Below are 25852 nucleotides of genomic sequence, written 5' to 3' on the forward strand. Positions count from 1 at the left end.
ACAGCTTTATTCCCAATTCCTTCCCTCTCTCGTGGTTAATTTCCCCTTCTCTGTTAGATCAGTCAGTGGCTTGCAAGTCTAATTCCCTTCTCCAGTTCTAATTTTTAATGCCCATTGCATGCTTATGGCTATTTTTAAATGCAAAGCCGTCCAATGCTGGCTTGCCAGAAGCCCCAGGAGACAGTAGAGGCAGAGGTTGTGTCTCATCAAAATAATATCCAGGAAACTTTATTTCTGCTCCAGTCTGTGCATAGACCACTTTTTTTCTGGTGCTTTTCTCCTTTGGTTGCTCCCCAAATAACATTGGCTTGTTGCCCATTTAGCAGTGGAAGCAGCTGATATTGAATAATTTTGCAGTTGGATGTGTAAGACAGCACTTGCTGTGTTGTTTTGTGCCTGATTGGATTAGCATGGCTCTTTACATAGCTGATTGACGCAAACTTGATTTTCTCTCTGAGCTTCCACTGTTCACTAGAAATTCCCATTTTGAATAAATGCTCATGCAAGAAAATACATTTTCTGGTTGCTCAGATGAAATGAAAGCACACTAAATCTCTGGGTCTGAGTTGGTTAGTTCTTTGACCAAAAAAAACCAAAAATGGGCTTGGAGGACAGTGTCTCATCTAGTGCTGATTTTTAAAATTTTTTATTATCATCACAGGGAATGATTCCTTAAAAATCAATCAGCAGTTTCATCAGCTGAATACATGGTGTTGAGAGACATCTTGGGTGCTTCATTGAATGCTGGTACCACTGCCAGCTTCCTAGAGAAGTTCCCACACTGGCTTTGCCAGAGTAACCTGCACTTCTCTGAAGTATCTGCCCTTTGCAGTAGCTGTGATCATGCCTTCTTACAGCAAAAGTTTCTCTCAAAGCCTCCCCACTTCAGCTTTGCAACAGATAAGGCATATCAGTTAATGAAATAGATAGCTCAAGTAGCTCACATTCAGCATTTAGATGCTCTCAGCAGGCTGAGTATTTGGGGACCAGGAAGACGTGGTGAGATCAAGGTTGTGTACAGTGGCTAGATGCAGGTGTTTGTACCTAGCATTGTGTGTAAGGTGCTGCCTTTCAGTGTGTGTCGTGTTGACAGATTTCTGGAGTCCTTAAAAAAAACCAACAAACCCACAGAGCAGTGTGTTATCTTTATTCATGGCATTTCCACTGCCTCCTTTTTCTCCTTTGTCCTGTCAGAAACAGCTTGCACCAGAGTCAGTTTAATTTAACTCCTTCAATGTTTTCCTGGGCCCGTTGAGAACTTGAATTGCAACAACCAGCCTTGCAAATGGCAGCAGGTAGGGAAGACCCACGTAGGCTATAGAAAGCTCAGGGCTTCTTGGCTGTCCTTCGGATTATGTTCTAAGAGCAATCCATCAAACACAAGCAGTACAGCAGTCGCAAGCAGAGTCAGCATCCCACTGATTCATGCAATGGCTTTCCTGCTGGGGATCTGAAATGGGCACAGACTTATTCCCAGCACTGAGACACAGCTGGGGACATGCTACAGCATCCCCGTCACACATTGTCGCATCCCAGTGGCAATGTGGGAAGTATTTGCTTTCCACAGTTTTCTTGCTAGCACCTACACTTTGTTAAAATTTCACAAACCAAAACATTTGAAAAGCAGATACAAAACAAAGATGAAGGAGTGTGTGTCTCAGACTCCATGCACTGAACTACCAAATATGTATTAGTTCATCTCTGAGGACAACATGAAGGTATTTCTATGGCCACTTCTCCCTCATCAGTTATGCCTTAAAAGGCACATTCAAAAAGCTACCCACTTGCTTACACTATATGGCCATAAGAAAAAGATAATATTTATCAGTACCAGGGGATCAGTTCCCTCTAATTGATCCTTCAGACCTGAAGAAATGTCATCAGTGCCAGTAATTTGGATATGGGCAAATCCATCCACTGCATCTGCTTTCCCCATGTGCCATCATTGACATGAATGCAAACAACTGGGATGGGAGCACAAAGACAGCAAGGCCTTAGCCCATAAAAATAGTACTTCTTTAACACAACCAGCACAAATCTCTGCTGCCTGATCAGTTTGGGGCAAGATAATGACATTATTTATGCTGCTGCACGTGCAAGTAACTTTGCTGCATTTAACAGAAGCCGTCTGGGCTCGTATGAGCAGGATTTGAGTCTCTGCTCTGAGTTTATGGGTTGTTGTGAGGCATTTCATATCAGAAACAGCCACACTTTACTAGGTTATTTCCTGAAAATAAACTGTTGTTTGGTGTCCAATCTTAGACCATCTATTAATGTTTGGCTTTTAGTATTTAATACGTTGTTTCATTTATAACTAGTCTGAGACACCCACATAAAAGCACATTACATGGACAGGCTGCCTTTGTGCTTACCTTTTCTTGCACTGGCCAATCAACATAAATATTATGAGGCTACTTGACAAACTCAGAATGACTGGAATGAGGATAAATAGCTGCTTGTCCTCTTTTCTGGACACTGCAAAGATAAATGACAGCAAATAACAAAACGCTAGTTTCCAGAATAGGTCATATTACCTCTTACAAAGCTTGGGCTCAGGAGCAAACTCAGTGCATTGAAGTTTGTTACCTTACATATATTTATTTATTTATCTATTTCAGATATATGCCAGGTGTATGTTACTGTATAGGGTAACATACTCCTTCAAGATAACATATACCCTGCATATATATGTAGCCACAGCTATGTGGCTCTTCCTTGCCTTCTGCATCTTGCAGCAGAGCCAGCACACACAGAGACAGCCCTATAGAGCTTATCGGGTTCAAAGGAGCTGATCTGTGGTGTGGGGCAGCCAGGAGGATGCCCAGCAGAGAGACTCCAAGCACCATGTGCCCTCACTTGCAAAACAGTCACTCCTCCATCACAGCTGTCCATGTGCAGTGGGGAAAGGTGCTGGTGCAAAAGCATCAATATTTTGGGGCTTGCCTGCTAAGTGCACTGGAGATACAAAGCTGTAGGAATGGTTGAGAGTGTAACTAAACCAGGATCCCACCTCCAGTGCTGGACACCAGCAGATGCCCATGGCAGCCATCAGTGCCTGGTCCCCAGCAGGCTTTATAAAGGATGTAAAAGAAATGCTGGTTACTTTGGGTCCCATACCAGAGAAACACTCCTGCGTCCATTCACTCCAAAAGCCCCGGTCAGCACAGAAAATATTTGTTCTCCCCCTGACACGAACACATGAAATGCGGCTTTGATTTGCTCTGGAAATTGTTAAAGTGGTTTCCATTTGAGTTGACATAGACTGAGAAACAAAACAGAGAGAACAAATGTCAAGAAATTATGGTCCACCACCAGTAGCTCTCTGTCACGGCCTGATGTTTCAGAATGTAAGTCTCTGTAAACTCTTGGATTATGCTTTGGCAGTTTTAAATGTTTTCATAATAGTTTTGGACCAGCTAATGCCAATAAGATTATTATGGAGATGAATCTACTGAAAATACATATATTCTGGTGAGCACCATCAGGTATGTTGCCATTTATGCCTGTTCATTTATGGAATCTTTCATTAAATTAGCTCAGAAGACTTGTGTCAAATGTTCCCTATGGTTCTTGCCATTTTTGCTATCAGACCTGCACCTGGATAACACACAAGGAAAAAGCACCATGCATAAAAAACCATGTTTTCCCCCAGGCCACTTGTTTGGAAAGATCAGAATTACAGTTTCATCGGACCAAAAATTGCCACCATATTCAGGAAAACAAACCACAAGAACCTTTCAATTTCTGTGATGACAGCTTTCTGAGATAACAGGCTCAGAGACTCGCGCTGGGATCTGTTACTGCTAAAGCGAATGCTGCAGCTGGAGGTCAGGGTGTTAAGTAGGAACATGTGCAATGGAGCAGCCGGTCAGCCTTTTCCCCCAGCACAAGCTAACATCTCTGCACAGGGTAGCTGACATGCCACCCGCAGCTTGGTGTGAACCCCGGTTTTCTGGTATGCCTCCCCACTGCTGGCCATCAGGAAGGGTTCCCCCACCCCTTCCCCTCCCAGCGGCATAGTGTGTGTTGTCCCTACCGCCCAGGCAGCCTTGGTTTCTCCCTGATCTTCTGCCAGCTGAACCTCATACTCCAGGCACTGGGGCGGCGTTTCACCACCTGGGGGGCTCCACGCCACGTGGAGCTCCTCAGACGCAGACATGGAAACCACCAGCTGCTTCGGGGGTGAGGGCTTGGCTTGTGGGGGGAACAAAAAGAGAGAAAGAAAATCAAGAGATGCAATCAAGCAGCTCCTACTGGGAGAGGCTTCAGTTAATCACCACCAATCTCTTCCCCTTTTCCGTGCTGATGGGATTTCTGAGCTCCCACTGCTATCGGCCATGATGCTGCAGGAGCAGGGTGAGGCTGGAGGGTGGGTTCTTAATCTTTAACTTGACACATGGGCTGGGCTAGGTCCTTGCTCTGAGCTGCAGTGCAGGGGTTTTGAAACACTGGGGTCTGAGCGTTGTCAGCACAGCCAGCGCTCCCTGTGCTGTGAGGGCTGCCTCAGCCCTGCAGTGAGAGCCCACAACAGTGTTGGCCTCATCCCAGGAGAGGCCCTGGTCTATGTCAAGCACCCAAAGCCGCACATGAAGCAATAATTGAATCCAGGAATCTTGCTTATTAGCCCAGTGACTCAACTGAAGAACTATCCATTTATCCCCTGACATTTACACACAAGTAGATGCATCAGCATGGTAAGTGCCCGTAATAGTGAGTACATGGATCAGGTTCTACATCATACTCTGCATTGCTTCCTTTCCCTGTCTCTGATGGGTCTGAAAACCACCTTTGCTTTAGCAGACCCCATCACACATTGCACTCAATTCTCCCCAGCCCTTAGCTTGGTTTGAACAGCAAAGCCCAAAGATCTCTTCAGTGCTTGCAGGAGCAGAGCAGAGGTTTCAGTTCCAGCAGGAGTAAATGAAGCCACCTCTGTGGCGGTGCTGCCAGAGCCAAAACCCCATAGTTGCTCAAGCCAAAAACCCCATAGCTGCTCTGCCACCTGCCTGGCAGACCCAAATTTTCCAGCTGCTGAGCACAGCACTTGGAGGCACCCACTGACCCTCCGGGGTGGGCGCTGAGTGGTGTTGCTCACTTGCAAACACTGCTGGAAACTAAAGCCCAGTGTGGCACATGCCACAGCCCCTTCTTCAGGGGAAAATCCACCCAGACACATTACAGCCACCCATCTACAAGAGCACACATTTGTTTGAACCCCCTTGTAACAAAGGTGAGCCTTGGGTGGCCATGCAGGTCCCCAGAGCCCTGCTGCTTTCCTGCGGGCGTTACCTAGGTTGTGAAGGCGAAGGGTGACGTACAACGGCCGTAGCAGAGTGGCTGCCACCGAACCGTTGACACAAATGCTCAGATCCTTATATTCTGCCTGGGTCAGATTTTGCAACATGCAGCCGATGTTTATACCATGATCCTGAATATAGTCATCACACTGTGCTGCGTGGCCCAGCCCCTCGTACCTAGGAAAACAGAAAGAAAAAAACAAAAACAAAGCAATGGCAGTTACTACTTTGGTAAGGCCTTTTTTTTTTTAAAGATTTGACCTAAGCCTCGAGTATTGCCTATATCCTACCCACCCTTTACCTTTTGCAAGCGATCCAAAGCACAGTGTTATGCATTGGTCACCTGGTCTCCTTCTATGGGAAATGTGTGGGGAGGAGGGAAAAAACAAATTAACATGCACAGATGGCTTCCCAGGTTGGTTTGTAGGCTTTGTCAGCCTATCCCCCAGTCCATTCCACAGGAAGCCTCATGAAGTGCCACTGTGTGAGTGGAGCCAGGGCAGGATCTGGCCCCTACTCAACACAGACACCCATCCTCACATGGGGCACCATCAGTCGCCAACTCCAGAGGTGCAGAAAGGTCCCCTCCCAAGCCAGAATGCAGAGGTTTGTGGCAGGTGACATGCCACAAATGTAATGAGTGTTAAGGGGCTGCTATGGCTGACTGCAGGTAAATCCCATGCATCTACATGGGCACGTAATGGAAGCCCAGGGGTGGGAGTGAGGGAGGACTTTGGTGGTTATTAGCTAATGTGCAACCACAACACTGTCCTCTCCAACTGCCTCCTGTCTTTGGGGGCTGCTCCCCAAAGCTTAGCTGCTGGCCCCATTCTGGAAATACTAGGTAGTGTTTTGTATTACCTTTTAAGACTCCTGCTGGGTTAGTGCTCTTGAGACAGACCAGAATCTGGCCTCTGTACTCTGCACCTAATGAAAGTCTCCCTCCATAGCACATTACGTTTGGAGGAAAAACTTCATGTGACAGTGCTATAAAAATTAACTCCGGGATCAAAGGATGCCATGGCTCTGTTCCCACCCACTCTCATTATCCAATGGGACCCCGATCCAAATGCCTGGTTTTGTTACAGGCAGTAAAGTAAGGGTGGGTTTGTTGGGGCTTTTTGTGGTTCTTTGTTTTTAGGAAAGAATCATGAAATTTCCATGATTTCTTCGGAGCAGATCTTTGTAATTAGCAAAATGGTTTTAAATCAGTGTTTCTGCTTTGAAGACTATTTCCAAGAGCTATACGGAAACTATTTTTAAAAAGCAGCTATGGTTTACTACATGTAGCCCAAAGGCATGAAAACCAATGATTTCCTGACTAGTCATCCTTACCGTAGTGTCACGGGAATTGAAGCACAAATACAACATTTACTTTGTCAAAAACACTTAAGTTTAGCTTTGTTTTTCTTGCAGAACAGAATCATTAGGCAGTAGTATAAAAGAAGCAATTGAGAAACATGCATTATTACTAACCTTTTGGCGGCATATTTGCTTGTATGAGACGTGCTAAGGCTATGAAAATGTATTTGAAGGCTAAAACTGTTAGTCACCAAGAAGCCCTGCTCTTTGTATAGGGTTCACTGAGCTTGGTAACCTCCTGCTGAATCCTATCCTATAGATATATGCACTGTGATCAAGGGAGATGTGAAGCCAGAATGATCCAGGTGTGTCCAGCAAAGGGAAAGCATGAAGCTTCATGATGGACAACATGCAGAAAACACTCCACAGGAGTGAATAAAAGGGAAGGGATGGGAGAAGGTACTCCCTGTAGAAGGTCAGCACGAGCCTCATTTTAAGGAAGAAGTGATTTGGTATTTACTTGCCAGAAGGCACATGCTGCATGGAGCGTTATTTCTGCTCAGTCTAGGTGGATCGTGTAATAGCACTGACAGTCATAAAAGCATATTTGCTGTGGCATTTTAGTACCCTGAGAGGTTCACTTGATTGCTGCCTGAATGTTTTTCTATTTTGCTGATACATACCAATAATATAGTCCATAATGTACACCGTGAGGAGCGAGAAGACCTGGTTGCCAAGTGCACTTGAGGTATTCCCAGTCATGATAGATGCAATGGAAATTCTGAACCTCTGATTCCAGTTTTCCTGTCAAATGAGAAAGAAATAACCACTATTTTAGCAATGTAGCAGTCAGGCCCAGCAGAAATACCATTTTATGTCTCTGAACAGTTGTGTGCTGCTGTTGAAAGACAAAAAAGGAAAGAAAAGAAAGCCAGTCACCATTATTAGATAGTTTTGCTGCCAAGTGCTCTGTTTCCTACAAAAGCTTCACTGTACTTAGAGCAGAAAGATGCATAAATGACCTTTTCATTCAGCAGTGGAGCTCATGCAGGGCAACCCAGCTCTGGGCAGAGGGAAATGAGCCCCAAGTATCCAGTAACCACAACCATAGCCAGTGGAAGCAGAGATGCCCTGGTGTCTTATACCTCAACAAGCCCTGCAATGGCTTCCATCCAGCAACCCTCCGGCCAGCAGTGGTTCATGCAACAGTCTCATGCAAAGTGCAAAACTACACCAGGTACTAAAGGCTGCTCCTAACCTTGCAATGGGACCTGAAAGGTAGCATAAATCCAGTCACTTTGCACCTCCACGTCGTCGGTACACCGTCCTTCAAGCAGTGTCTGTACCCTCACTTCAGCAGTCTTGCTGAGGTCAAATCCAACTCTGCATTTTAGCTTCCTAGTAAAAATAACCTGGTTCAAAGACAGACTTTATAAGCACCTCTTCTGTTGCTAAGTGGACTGCAGAATTAGCTATTATTGCTCTAGCTGTGAGTAATCTCATTTGTGTGCTCTAATGTTTCTTTACATTTCTGTCCTGCTTCTCCAGCCCATTGCTTCTCCAGCACTCTTGTACCACCTGCTCTGCCCAGCCTCGCTGGCTCCCAGTCCTTCCACCCCACAGGACACCAGCAATGGCACGAGACAGCAGACTTTGTTTCAAGGGATCTTCGCCAGCCAGGAGCACCGGGGAGGCTCTGAGAAGGATACCACAGTAAATCCAGACAAAAGGCACTTGTTCATCAAGTGAGATAATCAGAAACACAAGAAACAACGAGTGGTTCCCATGGGAAGCACAACCACACCCTGCAAGGATGGAGCAGCAGCCAGGCAGTGCAGCGGGAGCTCACCATCGCATGCCACTAGGCTTAGCCCTTGTAGGGCTTTTGAGCACCCTCTTTGAAGGTTTTTCTTTTTTTTTTTTTTTTTTTTTCCTCAGACTTACTCTCCCTTACTTTACACAAGGGCAAAATAAATTGTCAAGAGTTACAACAAATGATGAGAGATGAGAGAGAGTAAGTGTCACGTTAGCCCAAGCAGGACAGAAGTAGCATGCTGTAAAATAGACACGTGTGCCTCAGCAGAAACTGCAATGCCACAGCCCACAGTCAGGCTTTTTGTCAGCAGTCCCGGAGTGTTAAGAACTGTGTTGAGACATGTGTTTCTAACAGACATCGATGACTCTTGCTTCCGCTGATGTCCCATGAATGTTTTTCAGACTGACTCTTCATGACCTTATCTGGGGCCAAGGTTTTGGCAAGGATACCAGCGGTGATTTTTTCTACTTTTTAGATCTGCCTGTGTGAGACACTTTTATCTCTTGTGATTAAGGAATTCTGATGTGTTTTTTAAACTGAAGTTCTTTCTTCCTTTGTGCTTTTTAAATGCCAGTTAATCAGCACGGAAGAATCTGCACAGCTGCACGCTGCTCCATGGCTGGGAGTGTGACATGATCGATGTCAGGTCGAAGAGACCCATTCCATGACCTCAAAATCGCAATCCATAGCTGAAGGCATTGTGCTCTCCAGGCTCCCATGGGATGGCTGGGCCAAAACCCGTCTGCAGGGTGGCTGGGCGCAGCCTGGCAGCCTTGGCTTTGCTGCCTGGGGCAGACGAGCAGCTCATGCAGGACATGTGGAAACTGTTCACAGCAACAGGCTGGGGTCCACGGCACTGCAAACCCAATGCGACTACTCCTCACTCTTCCTGGTCTCTTGAGCTGGCAAGCTCTCTAGCACTCCTGCTTTAGGATTGTGAAAAAAAATCTCCCTTTCTTTCAGGACACCAATGTGTATTTTGGGTTTCTGGGGGACATCCTCAGCATATTTTTCATGTGTTCCTCAGTATCTTGCACCAACCAAACAGCCTATTGCTGAGCTTCTCTTCTACCCACTCTATTTACCTTCCTAACTCTCCAGCAGCTTTCATCTTCTAAGCACGCCCAAAATCTATTCCTATAACCCCTCCTGTACTGTCCCTGTCTGCTATTGCCCTGCAACAAGACTGACAATTTTCTACAGAGCTGAGTTAGAGTCAACCATATCTAAAAGGCAAAAGTAAATGGTAATTAGAAACACCCTGCTGAATAAAAAGAATATTAAAGCATTAGGATAATTAATGAAATTTAATCTTTTATTTATTCACCACTTTGCATCCCTAAGGATCTATTGACACTGAGTTTCAGTTCAAGCCCTGTGAAGACTTTCTAAACATCGTAGTGCCTTTTACAATGAGCACTGTTACTAGATATTATTGGATTATTTTTGGCAGCAAGCACCACACCCTCTGACAGAAATAGCCCCTTCTCTGGCTGCTGCTGCTGTTACATTTCGAAACACGTTCTCTTTTGGCAAAAGATTCAAACCACTGGAACAGTGTGGCTTTTTCATGGAAAGCTGGAACCGGGCGTTGGTACCACTCCTCTTTGAAATGCAAATATAAACCTATGCAGCAACTGAAGGCAGAACAATAGCCTGGATTTAAAAGGATTAAACCGTGCTTTGACTTACCTTCCAGTCTCTGTCACCAGTGTTGCGGTATTCAAACTTGTATTTTACAGTGCATTCGTTGAACATTTGTACATTGGGTGGAGGTTTCCACTCGATATCGAGAGAACCTAAGAGTCCAGGATCAGTGATCCGAAGGTCTTGTGGGGGAGCAACTAAATTGAAAACAAAGCAGAGAGTAAAACAAAATGTCGATGTAAAGTTAAAAAAAAAAAAAAAGTTGTTAAATTTGATGGGATGATAAATGCAGCTGCTGGATGTGGAGGGAAGCACTGCTGGTCCAGGTCCAGCCCCGGCTATTTAATAACCTATTCTCAACAAACATGCACAAGCTTTACTCCTGCCCACACTCCAAAAAACAGTTTTTGCTGATGCTCAGAGAAAACATTCAAGGCCCACTGAAAAGGTACAAAGAATGCCACATCTTTGACACTCTTTTTCAAGATGTTTTAAGCAAAACTATTGTCCTAGGATGACCTTTCAAGTCCTCATGATATTTACCCACTGTCAGGACAAGTATCCTTGCAAACATTGTGTTCAGCAGGTACACCAGCATAGGATGACAGATCACAGCGTGCTGTCAGGGAAATTTATATTCCTTAACTGTAACAGACACAAATCACCCACATTGCTTTAAATATTCCTTTCAAGTATATTAAAGATTAATGAAAAAACAAGACAAAAAACACACAGAAGCAGAAAAGCAGAGAGTTAAAAATCATTCTTATTTTGGACATCTATCAGCTTTATAAAAATGTGCTTTTACAGTCAATCTGGCTTTTATTAAGCTATTGTAAGGTGCTGCCATATGTTAATAAATCAGCATATATTATGGATTAATTCTGTACTAAGACAGGCTTCCTAAAAGCCCAGCTCTGTATGGAGCTGTCGTTCACATGATGAAAGCTGTTTGGCTGTTCAGTTTCATGAGTTCAAATGAAGTCAATTTTTGCAACTTCTGAGGTCATTGTTCTCCGCTGTCTAGAGGTGAGGTTATCCATTTGGTTTTCATATTCACTGGATAATACACTTTTTTCAACGTGATTTGGAGCCCATCTCCTGGCAGTGTCTGCACAGCATTGCCACCACTTCTGTGTTTTGAGTCTGGCCTCCAGGTCACTGGCTTCTCTGCCACGTTTTTCATGTCTTCATCAGGATTTACACCATTTTTTCTTTTTGTTTTTTTTTTTTTTTTTAATAATGAAAACAGACACTGGGAATATCTTTCAGTGGAAGACAATGATATAAATCAAAACTTAATGTGCTCCCTGGAAAGTTTGCAGAGAACATCGTTGGAGGATTTATTTCTTCTAAGGAAATCTCCCAAATGAAAGACACCACAGGCAGCAGTCTTAAGATCCCACTTTTTCCAGCATGTAAAGCTCCATGGGAGATTTGTTGTTACATTAAATGGCGAAGTAGGATATCATGGCAATGTATTTAGGAAGGTGCTGGGGCAAGAAACAATAGACTATAATAATTTGGACAAAAATTAGACTTTAAGTATTTTTCTGTTTAACAGGTAAAACATTCTCCCTCCCACCAGCTTTGAGTCCCATGAATGCAGCCTGGGTTCAGAGGGTGGTGGTGAGCTTGCTCCAGCTCCAGGGGCAATGAGGCATGGCCCTGCACGTGCAATATCTTGTGTTCAGCAGCCCCCTGTTCTGCAGGAGGCAAGGGTCTGATATTGCTATGCTATGACAGACACAGATTTCCCAGCACGGGCAGAGGAGGGGGAATAGGGGCACTGGCAGCTCCACCTATGCAAAGAGTGCTCGAGCTGGGCTCTTGGTGAGCATCAGAGGTAGGAGCTGGGGTGAGGTGAGGGCATCTCACCCACCTCCTGGGTCTTCACAAACATACAAAGGGTCCTGGAAAGGGAGAGGCACCACACGGGACAGCAAGTCTGCAGGAATGGCACTTGAAGAGCTGCAGCTGCTAAAAAATGAAGGAGTGGCTTCCACATCCAGGGCCGGTGCAAGGGAGGGCTTCCACATCCCCACTGCACCATGTCCCAGAGCTAAACACTGTTACGGTGGCTGCCGTGTGCAATTCCCATAACAGGCTGGCCGAGGAGATCCGCTGGCAGCGTGGCGAGCTGGACTCTCCTGTGCTCTGGAAGCTCCTCCTGAGTGGATAAATGCCGAGCCTCTCAGCTATGCAAACAAGGAAGCAAAAAGCTACTAGACTATGTTGTGAGCCTGGTGATAAACTGTCAAGAGAGGATTAGATTGGTCAAGAATGGAATTTCTGACTGGAAATGATAACGCTCTGAAATGTGTTTACATCCTGAGCTTGAACAAAACAGTAGTATTTTTTTCAAAACGATTGCAACTGTAAACAACAATTTTTGCAAAATAAATTTTGGCTGGATTTCAGAAGAACTGGAAAAGCTTCCTTTTGGGATGGGGCTTACGTTCTGGGATTTGATTTTTTTTTTTTAAATGTCCACATTGCCTCTTGCAGTTTCTCATTTTCATAATATTACATGACAAACCAGTCTCACACAGAACACAGGGCTAGAAATACTCTTATTTCATTATCCAGTATTGAAGGAAAGCCTCTCCTGAATGTTTCTTGAAAAGAAAACAACCAACAAGTTCTCTACCTGATTTGCATGGTGATGAGTCAGGTAGCAATGTGCTGGCTAGGTGGCCACAGCCCTCAGGGCCACCCACCATGCACGCTCACTAAAACATCACAGTTTTGATGATGAACCAGCTGCTTATTCCCAGCTGCCTCCCACTGCCTTACCCCACGCCATGCGTGGTGCAAGCAGCAAGAGGTTTTGCAATTTTCTGCCTATTTTGCCAGTGGAAAAATGGCAGCCTGCCAGGTGCCCCCCGTATCATCTATGTCTGCACTTCTCCATGATGGTCAGAGAGGTGCAAGCAGCTTTCATGTTTTGAGAAGCCCCTTTTAAAGGCAGTGCTGCTTTGCTTGGTGTGGCATCAGCGTGTTTGCTGGCAGCTTTCCATGCGTGCTGGCTGGCAGGACAGGGAGCCTTTCAGTGCTCTCCTGGACAAGTTTTCACCTCTCCACCATGCACCGGCTGCAGCAGGGATGGCCAGACCTGCTGCCATCTCTCTGAAGAAGCAAAGCTTTTGGGTGCAAATTCCCAGGTACTGGAGGCCAAAAGGGCTGGGGCTGGCGAGTGCGATGCAGCAAAGAGGTGTTCAAGGGCTTGAAGCAAAGGGTGAAATGTCATTGCCATGGATGATAGCTTGCAGAGCAATACTTTTTAGAAGAAAGTATTATTCTTCAGTCATGAATAAGCCCTTATTATACCTAGCACAGTCTGTCCTCCTGGGACTGTTCTCAGGAGCATTTATGTATCCAAGTGGTACTTATATTTTATAACCTTATATCAAACAATAATCAAGCAAAGGCAGTTTCTGCTGCTTTTGGATTTACTCAGAAAAATATCCACTAAACACACAATATATTTACACAATTGATTACACGTTAATAAATCAGCCACTTGCTGTAACACACACACACGCAAGGAAAGCTTCATTTGAAGGATTAAGTTCATAAAGGACCTGAAATAATGTGAAGCACGCGTTAGGCAGCGACACAAATGGCACGCCAGGCTTTACCTGTGGTGTGGTAGGAGGAGGATGCCACGCAGCCCCACAACAGTGCCATGGAGAGAGCGTAAAGCCACCAGAGAGCCATTCAGAGATCCGACGTCAGGGGTTCCTGCTGGAGGGGCTGCGGCGTCAGAAAAGCAGTCCTGCGGCACACGTGCAAGGAGGCTGGAGAAACAAAGCGGAGTTGAAAGGCTTCAGCACATCAGTGGGGCCCTGGCATTCCCTCTGCAGGGTGAGCACTGACAACAAGCGGCTTTTTACTCGTTTACTAAGTCTGATTAATCATTTCCTAGAGGACTTTTAGTTGTAGCCTTTGGAGATGACAACACATGGATGACTTTGGCTTAATTTGAAACAGCATCTGGCTAGCTAAGCACATTCTCTGAAGGCATGTCAGCCTCTACTTCAGTCACCGAGCTGTCTGCCACACATCTTCTGTGGAAAGAGTGACACAACCAAGTGACTGACCTGCCTGCTGTAGGAAGTGCCTCAGACCAATGAAATTTTTGTTAAAAAAACCCAAACCAAAACAAAACAGAATGCCTGAGCCATGTCTTATCCAATAAACAGATATATCTTATGCAACTGTCACCAGTGCTTTTGGCTTTCTTGTTTCAGGAATTGGTGACTAAAAAGAAAAAAAAAAAAACAAACAGAGATAATTTCCTTTCTAATTCACCTTCCAAAGAAAAATAAATGGTAGGAATGCTTGTGAGAAGTCTTCTTAGTTGTTATGATAATTTTTGAAGGGTACAAATTTCTCTTCCCAAGCAGGCTTGCTGGAGGAAAGATGGGGACTGAGAGGGAGAGAGGAGCAGAGTTTCCAGGGGAGGCTTCTCCTTCCTTCAGATTGCATGCTGAAGGTGGGTAGAATCACTGCCTATGGACATACCAGCTTCCCCATACCAGAAAGCACATGGATTACAGGTAAATAAAAAAATAAATCATCTACATTCTGTAATTTTTATGTATAGATACAAGTACAGATATAGATTAGATAGAGATGGGGGGAGAGAGAGAGATTGATCAGATAGATTAGATATACATGTAGGTATAAATATATAGATATCAATCTTTCTGAAAGCTTGAAGCCACTGCTTGAGCTCTGCTTGTGTAAGGACATGGTGACAGCTACATGAACACACAAGGCATCACTGAGCTCCTTTCACATTACAAACTTGCTTTACGTTGTCCATGCAGCCTTGGCTATAAAAGTGGACTCCCAAGTCACGGTCTGGCATGGCTGCTTACTCCTCAGCACCCGTGGCTACAGGGCGACAATACAAAATGGGGGGTCACTGAATGGCAGAGTTTCAAGTCAGAGGGACCTTGGGAAATATGAGAGCCGTGGCCAACAAAACCCCCATCATTTCAAGAAGTAGCTCCAGGTAGTCAGAGGAGACAGGTTGTGCCAGGGGGGGAGTTTAAATTAACTAGAAATTCTAACTGGCAACACATGTCAGCAATAAAAATACACAGGAATTTGGAGAGCTAATTTTCAATATAAATTAATATAAAATCCCCCCAAATCCATCACGTAAGTATAATCAATACCAGTAATCTATCTGTTTTACTGCGAAATGAGAACGTATGGAGAAGTCAGAAGAAATGACCAGAATTACTTCTTAACATATCGAACACAACATAAAACTTGTGTCAGTACGAACCTGTGGTTGTATGCGTAAGTCTCTGCTTCAAAAAGGTCTCATAATTCAGTACAAGGATGCAATGATAAGGAGAGCCGACTTACAGATCTGGGGAAAGCAGCAGCTATAACTCACAGCTGGTGAGTAACAGCATCCAAGGACTGTGCATGAATGTTAGTGGAGGAAGCTTTTTTCCATTTCCAGTGCAGTTAATTAACATATTCACATGGTTTCACAAGGCGAGTGAAAATAAACAAAGACTTACACAGAAAACCAGCAAAGTGTTCTTACCTGGGCCTCTAATTGCATGGGATCCTGTCTGCCTCTGGAGTGCTGGGCTCCTCGCAGCCTTATGGCTGCTCTGCTCAAAACTTTGCATTTTGCAGAAATCTGGAGGTTTTTAAAGAGTTCCGCCTGTTCTCTTCAGGGATCAGATGCCACCCTGTAATGTTTGGCACTTGCCACACCATCAGAGGCTTTGCCAAGCACCAGAGAGGACATTGCCAGGATTTATGAGGTGTTGGTGTTAATTGTTGCTATAACTGTGCTCAAGTAGGTCAAAGGTATGTTTGAAATGTTTAAATGGTTCATTAAAATTAAAACCAAATGGCATAATCAGTGCAGGCTAGCTGCTGGCTTCTGCCCAAGCCCCTGGCAGCGGTGGCAGCACTCAGCCATCCCTGGCACCGGGGAGCCGTGGCTCCACGCAGCACCCTGGCCCACGCTAGTGTGGCTGGTGGTCCCCCAGGGCCAGCCCCGATGTGACCACCCGCAGCGCCTAGCCCCGGGTTTGCTGGCTCTGATGGCTCCAGAGTCAACCCAGCTGCTCCTGCCTCTCAGGGATCTGCAGGAAATTATCCTTCCCCTCGCTCCTTTTCTGTGGGCTAAGCACATCAGTGCAGCTGGTCAACGTGAGCCTTGTGTAGCCTTGCCTGTCACCATTTACTTCATCCCTCTTTCCCTGCATCACCCTGCAAGCCCTCCCTCGCCCCCAGCCTGAAGCACCCTTTGCAAGGAGCGGGTGCTTCAACCACATCTGATTTGCCCCAGGTGAGAGCTCTAGTGCTGAGTACACCTTGTTGAAAAAAACATCTCACAATTCCTGCTGTGCTAAAGGATCAACCAGGGTCATGACTAGTAATAAAACATGGGTGTCATCTCCATGTTGCCTTGTGTGAGTCAAGGGAAGTTGACTGCAGCAACTCCCCTCCAGGAGGGACGATAAAGGATGTTTTGGAATGAGTGGAGCTGTGGTGTGTGTGCCCCAACAAGCAACAGGCAGGATCTGCCCATGGCCAGATTTAAGCATACTGAGATCAGTTCAGACATACTAAGAACATGAGAAACAGCATCAGGAACTAAAGGAGCACTTCTCATTAGGAAGAAAACTGCCCTCCAAGCACCTGTACGAGACTTACAGTATCATTGTTTGAATTATTGCCCAAATGAATGTGCTATTGCTTCCCACTTGAAGTCAGTGAGGGTGTTTTGGAGCAGCAAAGGCAAGGCCAGACCCCCTTCCACCTGTCAGTTATCCTCTCCATTTTGCTGTGCACACGCAGGTAGATTTGTGCTCAGGCAGGGCAGCGCTGCCAGCCTGTTGTACTGGCCATGCAGACCTGGGGAGGCACGGTTGCTTTTCAGGTGTGAAGCCATTCCCATCACAGAATAGCTGTTTGGCTCTGGCTCAGATAAGATGCTGTGAAGGTAGGTGCCAATGGAAAAAGCGTGACCATCCTTTGCACTTTAGAACTTTCAAGGTGGATGCAGGCAAAATTTCAGAACCTTTTAACCTTTTGCTCTGCTAAAGATAAAAAATGATGCCATATACCTGGTTATAGCAACTGCCTCCCACAACAGACACCAACTGCTGTATGCTGGGCAAAAGCACAGCTTTGAAAACAGAGATGAGAGCAAGGAAGAGCACTCGGACTATGAAGATGAGTTCAGCCTGATGGGTGCTAAGGGGAGCTCTGAAGTAGGGAACCAGAAAGTCCATGATTCACCACTGTCCTGATTTGCAGTGGCACTTGGTTGGGAAACAGTCCCAGAAGGCCATGGGGGCTTTGCCCATAGTGGAAGACCCTTGCTTTTTATCTTTCCAAAGCAAAAAGCAGCAGAAATGGGTAGCAGACAGGCTGTTGCCTTGAACATCCTTTAATTGGGGGGTGTGAGTTATTTCTCCCTTCACTGCAATTGCACAGTGCTGGCTGCTTCTTTCTTACTTTCTGCAAAGGACAGGGAAAAAAGCCCCTTGCTGCTGGTAAGTGTATGGCCCTGCTTTCAGAATTATGCAAGATGAGGATTTAACATTCATGTATTTTCCTTGTGTAAGCTACTTAAGCAGAAAAGGTCATACTGGACAGATCATTTGAAACAGATGAGAAACATTTGCCAGTAGGGTGAATGCCAGTTCCCAAGTGCTAGAACTGGGTCAGTTCCTGGGAAAATGAAGTTGGAAAAAAAGCATATTTGGGATTTGCAACAATAGGGCTCCACTACACAGCCTGCAGTGCTGGAGAGGCCGGGAGGAGCTGCGAGCTCAGCTCTGCCCTGAGAAAGGTTCAGCCTCCTCCCGCCAGCCTCCTGCCCAAAACAGCTCCCTTGGCAAACTACAGATGCTTTTCTTTTCCTCTCATGCTGTTATGCTTCTGCTGCGTTCCTCCCCTTGCCGGTGTTAATGCAATCCCCATGCTGGTCCTGGAGGAGGTTGGCTGAGGGCAAGCTGGGGAGGATCCATGCCCTGTTCCAGCACTGCTGAGTGGAGGCACAGCTCAGGGCACACCTCTGCAAAGGCCACGTGCCCAGCCTTGGCTTGTACTGACCTTAGGGCTGTAGCTGTCAGCAGTGCCCCAGCAAGCTGTGGGAAACACAGGGCAGATGCCTGCACATGCTGGATCAGAGCCTCATGGCCTTGAGCTCAGGTCAGGGACAGGAAGGTGATTTGCATCTTACTAACTCTTCTGCAAGTGGAATTAAGCTGAAACATGAGGTGATGACAAGCTCATGGAAGGAGGTAATAAAAATGTACCTGCTCTGGTTCACCAGCAAGACTTGCACGCAACTGGGAGGGTGCCCTGGCAAACTCCCATGCAGCAAGCTGTCCCCAGGCACCGCGGCTGGCCTGGCTGCTGGCTGGGCTCAGCCCCCCACTGCTGTGCCCTGCGCCCACCTTTCCTCAGAGCCCCATGGGATCAGCAGCGAGACACCCCTGTGTCCAGCAACCAGCAAAGCCACAGGGAATTTTTTTCCTGTTCGCATGGCTACATTCCCCCTTACAACTGTATTTGGAAGCACCACTGTCTTGTCTGGTTTGCTCACAAATGAGATTTTTTTCGATTTGTCAGCTGGGTGAGTAACTCCTGGAGTCACTATGTGCTCACAAACATCTGGCAGGAGCTTCCTCCTGCTCCAGGAGCCTGGCCAGGTCTCACAGCCTCACAGCTGCTCTAACGGCCAAGATTAATAAAAGAGTTAAAGCCCAGGGAAGGCAAACTTGTAAAGGTCCTTCCAGACTGAATAAGAGAATTCAAAGAGCAGAGAAGCCCCTGGGCTGGGTCCTCGGTCTCTGACAGATGTGCTGGGCAAGTACATGCAGAAATTATAAAACACTTCTGTAAAAATCCTCTTTTGTTTGAGGAAATAAAGGAAGAGCAGCATTGTTGCTGAAATGCCTCATTGCAAATGGCAGAGCTGCTGGCAAAGATCATCACTGGCACAAAGTCCAAAAAATGGGCCAAATCAGGTTTGGTTAAAATATATTTGATACATTCACCCCAGTTCTGCTAAATTGGTTCTGTCAAGCAGTCCATTGCCTTCCTATATTAAAATATTAGGATCTGATAGTTCAGAATAAAAGCTTTCAAGTTTGCAATTCAGCTCCATGTTTAGAAGTAGCTTCCTATTTGACAAAATAAAAACTAAAAGGCTCCAGCTATGAACAGACCATTTGGTATCGAACAGCATGTTTCATTTGATCCAAAGGGATGGTTTTGAAATTGCCAGTGGCATGAAAAATCAATGACTTGTAAAAGCCTCTTAACTGCCTCATGTTTCAGGGAAGCCAGTCTCTTTTATCTAACTTGCATTAAACAACCTCTTTCTGAGGCACCGGAATAAGACACTCAGCAATTCCAGACTTGTGGCCTCCAGCACAGCATTGTGAATTGCACCAAAAAGGGGATGTCACCATGAGGAGACGTGCTAGGAAGAGGAGCACAGGGCAATGGCACAGACTGAGTGTTGCAAGAAAAATCCTTTCTTTGCATTAAAAAATTAAACATGGCTTCCATGGGACTTCAGGAAACGATGGAAGCATCTAGACTCTCTACCAATGTCAACATTTATTTTTGTGGTGAGTGGAGACCTCAGTTTTCCCTATTTCTTTGCTGATGGCTACTGCTGGGGTCTAATCCTGGCTTAGATGACATCTCAAAGAAGCGACAGCAGCTGTTTGAATGTGCCGGTATTGTGTGAGCCAACAAGGTGGCTGCCCTGGAGCTGGCACCGCTGAAATCTTTACTTTCTGAATCAATTCTGTTCACAGAAAGGTCCGTCGAGCTGAAAGCGAAAAGTCACACACCCTACCTGCCTTTCAGCTTCCTCCGCCTCAGGTTCCCTGCTGTGTAAGAGGCACCCCTTGCTCATCCTGATCATCGCGGTTTCTTGTAATTGCTGATGAAACAGTATCTGTGCAGAGAATGTCTCCAGCCTTGGGAGCACACCCTGACCAAAGTGTCCACAGCCCTCTGGCTCCTGTCTTCCCATTGCACAGAGTCGTCTTCTGCTCCTCAAACATTTTTTCCACAACCTGCATGTGCCCTTCGCTCTGCCTCTCCCTCCCATGCAGCTGGACTTGGGCTGGCAGGTTAGCAGAGCCAGTGAGAATAATTTCATTCTTATTGTGGCACAGTGGCAGCTTTTAATGAACAATTCGATGACTAGGTTTTAGCCTGGCATACCAGTGCACATAAAATTTTTGTAGGCAAAAATACAAGGCAGGCTGAAGAATTAGATAGCATTGACCAACATGTGTAGCTGCATCTGGGAAGCAGCCTGCTGTGAAGATGGGCTCCAGGGGCTGTGGAGGCGCAGGGAGGCCTGCAGAGATGCTGGGACTGGCAAGCTGCAGTGGGGTCAGGAGCACAGCCTGGCACCCTGGAGCCCAAATTCTGCCACTGAATGCACCAGCGTGTTACAGGAAGAACTGGAATGAAGACACAAAGCTGGCAGGGCAACAACTGTTAATAAATGGGCCACAACAAATACATCTGGACAGAAATGCAAAAGAAGCTAAAAATTACCTCTGGAAGCGGAAGGCTCTGACATGGCTCCCAGCAGAAGCTGGGGGGGAGCTACAACAAACCGTCCTACGTGCGTGTGCAGACAGAGCTCTGTTACAGCTGACTTGGCCACTCCCAGCACTGGGTGCAACTGGGTCCTACGGCTACGTCAGGCTCTGCCAGGGGGACGCAGGGTTTACGGCGAAGGTCTGTGCATCCCTGGTCCCCAGGAAGGTGCCATTTCCCCTCTTCCTCCTGTTCTCCCTTGTCTTCAGACTTGGACCCGTGCTGCCCAGAGGCCCCATGCTGGGAAGCCCAGGGCTGCTCCAGAATCACTTTCTGCTCCTCAGGCAAACACAGACAGAAATAACACCTCGTACCCATCAGACTGATGAGCCACGAGCCTGTCTGGAGCAGAGAACCTGAAAACATCCAAACAAACTGCTGCGATCCACACTGTCCTCTCCTACCTGTCCCACAGGTCAGGCAGGAGCCAACTGCAGCCTCCTGGGCACCAGGCTGTGACCATGAGTTGTTAATTTAGAATTACAGAACAACCTCCGTTTGCTTCCTCCCACCAAATCTATCAGCTCCCACAGGTGGATACTGGGTCCTGCAGCCAGCCCAGAGGCTGTTTTAGGAAAGACTGAAGTCTTCCCACCACGTGACTTAGAGCCCAGATGCAAAAATGCGTTTACCTGGAATGGTGCAGGTCTTAAAATCTTTGTGCAGGACTGAACCCAGCTCAAGCTACAGTCACTGGGGCAAGCACAGCAAGCTCCAGCCAGACTGGCTGCCAACCTGCTGCTGAAAACCTTGCCAAGAGCCTGCTGCACTTCCATAAAAGCAGCTTTGTCACCAGAGCGACATGACGGACAGCAGCCAGGCTTTCAATAGCTACTTCAGTGCTAAATACTTGGGGGAAAAAAAAAACCCTCACCCAGCCACATCCTTTGGGTTCTCCTCCTGGGATGGCTGAGCCTTACCAGGGCCATGCTCATTGTTTTGCCTGTGATGAATGCCCAGCTCTCAGGTCAGCCTCCCTCCAGCAGGGTGCTGCTGGCAGGCATCGCACCAGCATCCCGCTCCCTACCGACCACCTGCCCTGCCTTGTGCCAGTTTTTTTCCCCAGCACCATTTGCCCGTCTGCCTGTGGGTTTTAATCTTCCTAATTTAACAAGCTAGGTTTTACAGGACAGTGGTAATTACTTCCAGTCTTGCTTTCAGGTTGCTCCAGAATTAAATAGACAAATAAAAAAGAGGTCTAGAGAGTTGTTATGAAAGCAGAAACATTTCACTCGAGGTGCTCTCATGGTAACTGGGAAAACAAGCCTTGCAGTGGCACAGCACACTGCAGATCAACCCCAAGAGCATGGAGGGGGTAGGAGCTGTGATGGGCAAAGCAGCATGCCCAGCATGCAGAGACCAACTGCCTCTGCTGGTACCAGGACCAACAAGTGGAAGGAGCCGGTGCTCCATCTCAGCTTTCAGGCCATCTTAAAATAAGAGTAACCTCATGGCTTTTGCCTCTCTGCATCATTTTTTAAAACTGAATTTTCCTCTGCAAGCCTGAGAGCCATTGGGACAGCAAAGTTTCTCTTCTCTGTTTAACTCTATCCAATGTCTTGTACTGGAGCACAACAGAGATGTTGGCAGAGGTCCCTCTGGTGAGATCACTGTGCAGTAGGAGTGGTTAAGTGTTAAAGACACATATTCTGTATAGCTGAATGCCCTAACCTGGGGTGCTGGGGGATCTGACAATCCGGTAACTTCATTTTTGTGTCCTGCCTTCATCTCCAGAGCGGAGGCAGCACTGCTGCTGCCCTGGCCAGAGCAGGATCTGTCACCCCCCCCGTCACTGCTGCGTCCCCAGCACACGTGGGCAGGTACCACCCCCAGGGAGCCCAGGACAGCCAAACAGCCCCCGGAGGCTGGCCGGGAGAGGTGGTCCTTCCCCTGTCACGATGTGGCCTGTGAGTCGTGGAGGCACTTTGCTGTCAGAGCCCGATCCTGCCTCTGCGGCCGTGAGCAGAATCTGGCAGCCAAATCTGGAGGGACGAGTGCGGGTCAGGGAATGAGCAGGGCAGCTGGTAAACACAGCAGAAGGGGCAAGGTCCAGTGCATTATCACAGACTGGTCCTTGAACCCTGAGCTACAACTTTGAGGGATATAAAATAGCATTTGCCCTGGGGGCAGATGTTTTTTCTGAATCTTGGGGTGCCTTTGGAGGGGATGGCAGTGCTGGCCTGGTGTCCTGTGCCTTCTATGTCCTGTACAGTGGCCAGGGATCACCAATGCAAACAGCAGCCCAAGCCTTTATATCTCACATAAACATCTTACTGGTGTTGAAAGGTGCTTCATCAGATGTTTTATGAAAAGTGCAAAGTTTGGCCTGATGGTGAACAAACCCAGAAGAAATTATTAAAAAAAAAAAAAAAAAAAAAAGACCCCCAAAATGCTGGATGGATCTGTCCTTTTCAGATGCAAATCATTTGACAGGTCCCACAAGAGAGCAAGCATTAAACCAGAATAACTGCTTGGCCAGGAACAGACAGCCCCTGAACGGTATCTGCTGACAGCTCTTATCCGTAAGCCAATGCTGATTTAGGACATGCTTAAGTGCTGTTAATTATATTAAAAGCCATTTAAATCTTCCCATAAGAGGAAAAATATGAGAAGACACTTTAGCAATGACCACAGGAAGATTTTCAGAGGAGTGGAACACATATTGGTTCAAGCAACAGTGGTATAAACATACATGCAAAAAAAGTATAAACATGCTCATCTAAAAATCTGCAATGCAAGCATCACCTTGAACTCTGAGCAGATGTAACCAAAGTTACTCCAGGAACACAAACATCAGTACCAGTAAAAAAGAAAGAAGCACTGGAAGACTCTTTCAAATTTATATAGAAATGCTAGTAAGCATAAATCCATATTCTGCATTCCACCTGAACAGCTACATTGAGTTTCAAGAACACACACACCAAAATAAAATCTTAATATGATGCAAATTCTCCCACCCCCATTTGGCTAAATGCAGCAGAGAGTGAGTTGCTGAAATTTAATGCTGATCACATAGTTACGGCTTACCATAACGCGCTGGGATTTTTCCTTTGAGCCAGGTAGTGTGCAAGATGAAAATATTTACTAGCTCTAAAAAAAGAAAACTAGAACAGCAAAATAGAAGATGAAGTCCAGCATATGTTCCTGTTTCTAGAGAGTAAGTTTCAACCAGCTGCATCTGAACAGCCAGCCTAAGAGTGTTCTGTGTATAGGATGCACATGAAGAAACCGGGAAGACAACCACTGCTCACTGCCCACAGCAGGCATCCGGCTCAAGATCCCTCCCAGATAGTAAAGTAAACACGTGGGCTACAGTGAACAGCCCCGCACCAGCATTTCAGGGATTTTCCTGCCACAAGATGCAATTTGATCAGACAACCCTGATTACTGTGAAGTGTTTCGTGGAAATTCACTGGTTCCAGCTAACTTCTGACAGACTCCTGCTTGGCTGCCAGCCAGCCAAGGGGCTGCTGGCAATGCAGAGGTCCCGGCACGGAGACAGCGGCACAGACAAGCCCCCGGCAGCCAGGCAGCAAATGGGCTCTGGTGTTTAAGGTCTGGGCTAGGGGTTCTGCAGTGAGCTGACAGGAAAACCTCGAAAAGCCTGTCTGGTCTTGGAGGTTGCAGATGTCCCAGCTCCCGTCACCTGCAAACGCGGTGACTGCTGCAGCTCAGCACACCTTGAGCACTCAGCATCTCACCTACGGACGGGCAAGTCTCCACAGGCAGATGACAGCTGGACCACTTCATTTGTGGGAACAAGAGTAAAAAACCAACCCAATTTTATGAAAGTAAAACACTTTAACTTTTTATCCAATAGGAAATTTTGGTCGTTGCTTCCCCTAGGTCCCTTCAAACTGCATGAGGCTCCTTCTCATCAAGGAATAGCTTCACTCCATTTTTATTTCTATGAAATATGTTTTAACCGAGGTCCTGATGAGAAAACCACTGCTTTCAGACAGGAATGCAATAGATGGGAAAAACTGCCCCAAGAAGTTACAGGCAGAAGTGACGCTGGTGAGATGGAGCTGACTTCACCAAGGAATCAGACCTCGCATCCTGAGAGAAGATGCTGGCAGATGTATAAATTACAGTGCTGAAGGAGGAATTGCTGGCAGGACTGATCTCCAGGGAGGTACAGGTACAGCTGCTTGGTCTTCCCCAGCACTGACTGGGGTCTCTTGGTTACTGGCCAGTGAAATCAGAATAAGAGGTTATATTGCACTGGTATAATCTGGCTTGTGGATGCTCTTAGGTATGTTCTGCAACAGGAAATTTGATTAGGGAAAAAGTGACCAGCCTCTTTTGATAGTGCTGAAACCCCTGTACGTGCCCAGGGGCATGCACGCACTAGGTAACAGTGAAAAGAAAAGCAGAGTCACAGTATTCCAGGGGAGACTGATGAGCTACGCTGCAGCTCTGCCCTCTGTGAAGCATTTCTGTGCAAGATGCCTTCCTCCAGCAGCTGCTGCAGGACTGTGGTCTGTCAAGGAGGGTGAGGACAGGATACACAGAGCCTCTTGAGAGGGTGGTCTGTCTAATCCAGCTCAGCTGTGCTTGGAAAGGCAGAGCCTGGCTTTGAAAACTGTCCCCTGCCATCCTGGTAGTGGGAGAGACTGATTCTGGCCAGAGGTGACCCTGGTATGTTGGGGACAGAAGTCTTTGCCAGATAATTTATCAACAGTTTATACCACTGGTGAAGAAGTGAGTCCATGTGACCAGACCTGAAGGTAATGCTGCTCAAAGCTTGACAAGAGCACAGTGGATTTCCAAAGTCAGAGCTCTGAGCAGGCCATTCCCATGTGTCTCCTCGTGATCCTTTTCAATAGAAGCTCTGTTGGGTTTGCCCTTTGTAAAAGCTTACAGAGCAGGATTTGTGCCAACCACTGCCTTTTACCTTGGGGTAAAAAAATCTAAGGAAATACATCATCTTTGACATAAATCAACAGTATTTGATTCACCATGGATAAAGGAGTACTAAGTTGCCAGAGCCAAAACTCTGATGACATGAAGAATACGCAGTTAGCAGTCTAGTGAAAAGATGAATTGAGGCACCACTGAAGAGCTAGAAAGCAATGATTTATTGTTTCAGACCTTGCAGAGACACTACTGCAAAGCCCTATAAATACCTGAATTCCCACTCAACAACTGCTGAGTGTGC

At 46.5% G+C, this 25852-nt stretch overlaps 1 protein-coding gene across 2 annotated transcripts; it reads right to left on the minus strand.

Moving 5' to 3' along the window:
- Positions 1–947: 947 nt before the first annotated feature.
- On the minus strand, positions 948–23876 carry IL13RA2 (interleukin 13 receptor subunit alpha 2). Of its 2 annotated transcripts, none has more exons than XM_074915128.1 (10): positions 23719–23876; positions 13704–13862; positions 10108–10259; positions 7858–8011; positions 7283–7403; positions 5290–5474; positions 4037–4194; positions 3118–3262; positions 2373–2475; positions 948–1450 (listed from the first exon to the last, which is right to left on the minus strand). In XM_074915128.1, the coding sequence occupies exons 2-10, from the start codon at positions 13780–13782 to the stop codon at positions 1408–1410; spliced, it is 1140 nt and encodes a 379-aa protein (XP_074771229.1). In that variant the 5' UTR covers positions 13783–13862; positions 23719–23876; the 3' UTR covers positions 948–1407. The 2 variants fall into 2 exon arrangements, with proteins under 2 accessions (XP_074771229.1, XP_074771230.1); XM_074915129.1 differs by lacking the exon at positions 23719–23876 and adding an exon at positions 15635–15704.
- Between the last annotated feature and the right edge of the window lie 1976 nt (positions 23877–25852).

The sequence above is a fragment of the Athene noctua genome, chromosome 11, assembly GCF_965140245.1.
Source record: "Athene noctua chromosome 11, bAthNoc1.hap1.1, whole genome shotgun sequence".
Classification (NCBI taxonomy): Eukaryota; Metazoa; Chordata; class Aves; order Strigiformes; family Strigidae; genus Athene; species Athene noctua.

Coding starts and splice junctions, on each gene's coding strand:
- IL13RA2 (XM_074915128.1), bottom strand. CDS start 13,782: ATGGCTCTCTGGTGGCTTTACGCTCTCTCCATGGCACTGTTGTGGGGC. Junction 7,404..7,857: donor CTTTCAGGTCCCATTGCAAG/GTTAGGAGCAGC, acceptor CTCATTTGACAG/GAAAACTGGAATCAGAGGTT. Junction 5,475..7,282: donor CATTATGGACTATATTATTG/GTATGTATCAGC, acceptor CTGTTTTCCTAG/GTACGAGGGGCTGGGCCACG.